Source organism: Saccostrea cucullata, unplaced genomic scaffold (genome assembly GCF_032062105.1).
Source record: "Saccostrea cucullata isolate Sc308-1 unplaced genomic scaffold, CSIRO_AGI_Scuc_v1 ctg21436, whole genome shotgun sequence".
In the NCBI taxonomy this organism is placed as follows: Eukaryota; Metazoa; Mollusca; class Bivalvia; order Ostreida; family Ostreidae; genus Saccostrea; species Saccostrea cuccullata.
This window is the reverse complement of record NW_026936026.1, coordinates 1283-6378: the sequence shown is the minus strand read 5'-3', so window position 1 is coordinate 6378 and position 5096 is coordinate 1283. Positions and strand designations below refer to the sequence as shown.

Sequence of the window (5096 nt, the reverse complement as noted above, 5' to 3'; positions counted from 1 at the left end):
TCAAGAATTTCTAACCTTTCATCTTAAGTGATGGTGAAATACAAGCCGGAAATCCTAACATTTTTGGGGGTATTTAATAATTTAGGAAATGAGATATTGTGATAGTTCCAATCAAAATTAATATAAATGGATAGCGAAAAAATCACACCGGATTATGTAGTTTATAGAGTTTAAATGACATAGATTTCCATTATAATTAAAAATTAAAGCATATAAATTAAAACTTTGTTCAAATTATCTCCTATATTATATTGTTATATAATGTATATAAAATGAAAGCTTTCTGAAACCTAAAATAAGGGTAGCAAAATAAGTTTAATCTTTGGGTGTAATAACATGCGGAGGTATAATAATAAATTACATCCTCGCTAAAAACGTCTACGTCTACGGTATCAAGGAAGCTATAGTCTAATATACTAATAGTTGCTCCTTTGCTTAAAGTCTTCCACCTTTATCAAATTAGAGCTAAAAAAAAAAATCTAAGCTAACTATGAAGTATTCTGCCTACCTTTTCCACGACTTCTCTCTCCGATGACTTTCTGTGAATGTCCAAGTCTGCACGCGCTCAGTGTTTAGACGGCCTGTCAAAAACCGGTTTTTGATGGCATTCAATACACAGAGCTTAGCGATCGCTCTTTGATGTAACCGAGACTGTGAACGCGCTCAGTGTTGACACAGCATTTCCAAACCGGTTTCTGATGGCATCCAATACACAAAGCTAGCGATCGCTCGTTAGGGTTAGGGTATAGGGGGTTTTACGAAGATCGCTCCGGAGTTCATCTCGTCAATGTCAAATTTTGTCACGTGATTTCAGTAGGCGTGGTTATTGTTTTTTTTATCTTAATACTTTGTGTAGCAAAGTATCAAAGTTTATTTTGTTATTTCCATCATACACTTCGATTCCCGATGGAATCGTTCATTTTATAGCTCAATTTATTTTTTCTAAAGTTGAAAATCGATGATTAATTACTGATCTATTTGAGTCAAGTATTATTACATATTTAGGTTTTATACCTTTTTGTTATAGAGAAATCATTGAATTCACAAGGAAGGAAATGTTACAGTAAAAAAATAATAATTTAATTTCGTATAACAAGAATAATTCCCTTCCGCTCCCTAACCCCTCTTTTTTATCATACATTTTGGTACAACTCTTACTCTAAAGAATGTTTATTAGCTTATTGATTCAGCTTTGACTCTTTGTTACGGGTAGGGTAATGGGGCTTTTATTGTAACTCCTGGTAAGTTGCATCTTGCCAATGCCCCCAAAAATCACGTGATAATTGTAGGTACAGTTTTACTGATATATTTTTTTTCATAGAGAGTTTTAAAACCTTTACGTCAGTTCTATTTTTATTATCACGTGCATACTTGTACGTTTAAACCGCCATTTTACTACTCAAGACAATAGGAAGATGTCAAAGAAAATCAAAGAATCCGGTAAGTGGAATAGAGGAAAAGGAATCTTTTCTTAATGCTTGAGATTTAAATATTTTCTGAGAATAAAACAAACTTCAATATGTGGATGAAAAATGACCGAGTTAATAAGAAATAAAGTATTTTTTACGATTATCAAAATTTGAGATATAGATAAGAGAAAATGACTTTAGTTGAAGATATAAGTAATACCGTATTGAATACCACAGTGAATACCCTGATCTGAAGTGTAAAAATTGCGTTATGAAACAAGCAAATAGATAAATATCTTCTCTTGACCCGATAATATGAATCATGAAATATTGACTTTGTCCATGAAGGGAATTTATTGGAATAAACAATTCTTTTGAAAACGTCTGTACGTCAACTGTATTTAACTGAAAATTAATTCACAATATATATATATATTTGTGGTAAAAACTCTTTGATTTCTTTTAAATCTCAAGTCATACTTTGTATGTGATCTTAGTACCAAACTGAAATCTTTACATAAACCATTATATCAAATGATCCCTAACTCTAACCTTAACCTTAATCTTAACCTCAATCCTAACCTCAATCTATTTACCCATTAAATCTCACTGAAAGAACAGAATAATGTAAGCACACACAGATTACTTCATGAGATTTTAATACAATGAAGATCCAAAACAAATAATATCTTCACTTAGAAAAATAAGTAAGTAATAAGAATGAGGAAGATTTCAAGTTAAACTATATAACTATATTTAATTAATAGATGAATCTCGACTCTCTAAACCTGGAAAAGAGGAGATGAAAGGAAAGCAAGTAAAGAAGATAGAAGGTATATCCAAAGTTATCAACAATAAGTTATCATACTTTATGAATTCTGTTTAATTTCATTCAAAAAACAAGAAGCAATGAGGAAGTTGGTAGGATGATAAAACTCCAATTAGAGTTTTCGATTTGGTTTCGGTTTAAAATTTATTCAAGGAAATTAATGTAAAGAATATCGTTTGTACTATATTCATGGCGTAAATATAATTTACTGATTCTCATGCTTGATAAATGATTTCTTCAAAAGAACAAATGAAATTTACAGATCCTGTCTCATCCACAAGTGGAATGGAGCAAGAAAAAGGAGAGGACTTTAAAGGAAAGCAAGAAAGAAAGATTGAAGGTAGACCAAAGCTTATCAACAATAAGTTATCAAACTATATGAATTCTTATAATTTCATTCAAAAGACAACAACCAATGTTGTAGGTGGTTGGATGATAAAACTCCAAATTAAAGGTTAAGTTTTGGGTTCAGTTAAAACTGGATGCGATGAAACTGATATAAATTAAAATTATTGAACTTTATTCATGGTGAAAATATAACTGACTGTTTCCAATGCTTGATGAATGGATTCTTCTAAAGAACAATTAAAATTTTTAGATCCTGTCTCGAGCACAAGTGAAATGGAACAAGGGAAAGAAGAGAAATTGGAATTAAAGCAAGACAGAAAGAATGAAGGTAGACCAAAAATATAAATTTAATTTCAACAAGCAGTGTTGTAGTTGGTAGGATAAAAAATCTTCAAATAAGAGAATTAGGTTTGGTTTTGGAAGCAGTTTATGAGCTCACCTGAACTGAAATCTTTAGTGAGCTTTTCTGATCACATCTTGTCCGACATCCGTCTGTCCATCTGTCAGTCTGTATGTCCCTCTGTCTGTCCGTTAGTCTGTAAACTTTTTCACATTTTCATCGTCTTCTCAAGAACTTTTGGGCCAACTTCATTAAAACTTGCCACAAAAACTGTTTTAGTTAAGGGGGTTCAAATTTGTTCAAATGAAGAGCTAGGCCCCCTTCAAAAGGGACATAATTATGAATAAGTAAAACTCAAAAGCCATGTTTGTTCATATTTTTATGGAATCATCATCAGGTAGTGTATCTTGAAGTATATAGAAATTATTACCCACAAGGGTAGGGCGGGGCCACAATGACTGACCATTGTTTTAAAAAGAAATATATAGGACAATTCTATAATTAACTTCCCTAAATTAAAAAATCCATGATTGGTCTTATTTTTTGGAAGCATCCTCAGTTAGTATAGATTCAAGTTCAAATCATTACACGACACCCGGGGCTTGGCAGCGTCCACAAAGACCGAGCAGTTTCACATTGAAATATGTATGAAAAATGTATTAAAAACTAAAGACTAGCAATGGCACGATTGATCATATTTTTAGGGAAGCATTCTCAGTAAGTGTAGATTCAAATTCGTTTCAACCACCGGTGGTTGGGCAGGGTCACACTAGCTGACCAAAGTTAAACATAGAAATATATGATAAAATTCTTTAAATATTTTGTCTAGAATAGCAAAGATGTAATTGGTCTTTCATATATTGATATGGAAGAAGTTTAGACAATTTAACAAGGTTTGTGCAAATCATTCCTTCTCCCATTTAAATAATGGTTTAGACTTTTCAATAATAACTAATATTTTCTTTCATGCTAGCCACAGTGCGAATGTGAGCAATGTGGCCCACGAACCTCTTGTATTAGATGCAATGATATTGATTTAGAAAAAAATTGAACTAAATTGAAATTCATAGCGAAAATGTTATTGACTGTTTTCCATGCTTGATGAATGGTTTCTAAGTGGAATGTAAAAACGTTTTTAAGCTACTTTTATTTATCTTAATATCTCCTTTAAACTGAAAAGATAAAAAGAGAATAAGAACTCTTAGGTAAAATATTTAAAATGTTTTACAGATACCCCAGTGAGACAGAATATATGTATGGAGGATGATGAAATCCCTTCAAGTCAACGATGAAAACACCGATATCGTTTGTTTAACGAAGCGAAGAAGTTAAGAAAACGAAAACATAGCTTCGTCAGGAAAAATGGGTTTCAATTAAAATGAGGTTGATTGCTTGTTTTAACATGACGGTTTTTGGACATTTTTTGTAAATAAAGTTAAATCTTGACTTAAACATGATGCTTTGATTGAAAATTAAAGAAACTGTTTTATTAATTTTGTTAGAAATTTCATTTGGAATATAGAAAAAAAAACCTGGAGGTTGATGTTTGTTTGTAAAGACAAAAGTTCCATACTTTGAATAAATAAATTTGAGCAATCAGTGTATTTAGTTAAGGAATGATTTATTATTGAACTTGATCAGTTTTTCAAAACCTTAATGAGGAAAAATTATGTTGAAATCTAGCAAGATGTTTCTAGGTAAATACTATGAAAGCTGATGGTCTAGTTATCAGAATAGGGTTGATTTTCTTCCTCAAAGAAACTTAATCAAAAACTTCCTGAACAATGTAAAATATGTGAGTGATTGATTGAATTTTTCGAAAATTTTCCACTCATATGGAGATGTCACCATTTACTGGTAGAGAGCAGTGTATTCTGTACTATACTCGACACTCAGGACTACTGAGCAGGGAAGGATCTTTTTCGTGCAAGCACCTACTGCGACACGGGACTTCGGTTTATACGAAGAAAAGATGGATGAAAGTGGCGCTGGTGCACCCAAGTCATTTCCACCAATGAAGCTGGTTCATCCAAAAAGATATGGATCGGAGTGAAATTGTCCCATCGGGTGAAGATACAAAAATGTAACATCCACTCCAAAAACCGCTCAGAGGAAAATCCCTAGTTTTAAATTTGGGGGTTCGAACCAGAGAGGAAATGATTTCATTGTG

General features: G+C 32.1%; 1 protein-coding gene across 1 annotated transcript; it reads left to right on the top strand.

Moving 5' to 3' along the window:
• The first annotated feature begins 1271 nt into the window (after nucleotides 1-1271).
• Nucleotides 1272-4240, top strand: LOC134244626 (uncharacterized). Its single transcript, XM_062726887.1, has 5 exons — nucleotides 1272-1440; nucleotides 2177-2242; nucleotides 2501-2578; nucleotides 2837-2914; nucleotides 4157-4240. The coding sequence occupies exons 1-5, from the start codon at nucleotides 1416-1418 to the stop codon at nucleotides 4216-4218; spliced, it is 309 nt and encodes a 102-aa protein (XP_062582871.1). The 5' UTR covers nucleotides 1272-1415; the 3' UTR covers nucleotides 4219-4240.
• The last annotated feature ends 856 nt before the right edge of the window (nucleotides 4241-5096 follow it).

What these genes read in the sequence shown, in the direction of transcription:
- LOC134244626 (XM_062726887.1), top strand. Translation starts at nt 1,416, where the DNA reads ATGTCAAAGAAAATCAAAGAATCCG. An exon ending in GCAAGTAAAGAAGATAGAAG is followed by an intron (nt 2,243 to 2,500) that starts GTATATCCAAAG and finishes TGAAATTTACAG; the next exon opens with ATCCTGTCTCATCCACAAGT. An exon ending in GCAAGACAGAAAGAATGAAG is followed by an intron (nt 2,915 to 4,156) that starts GTAGACCAAAAA and finishes AATGTTTTACAG; the next exon opens with ATACCCCAGTGAGACAGAAT.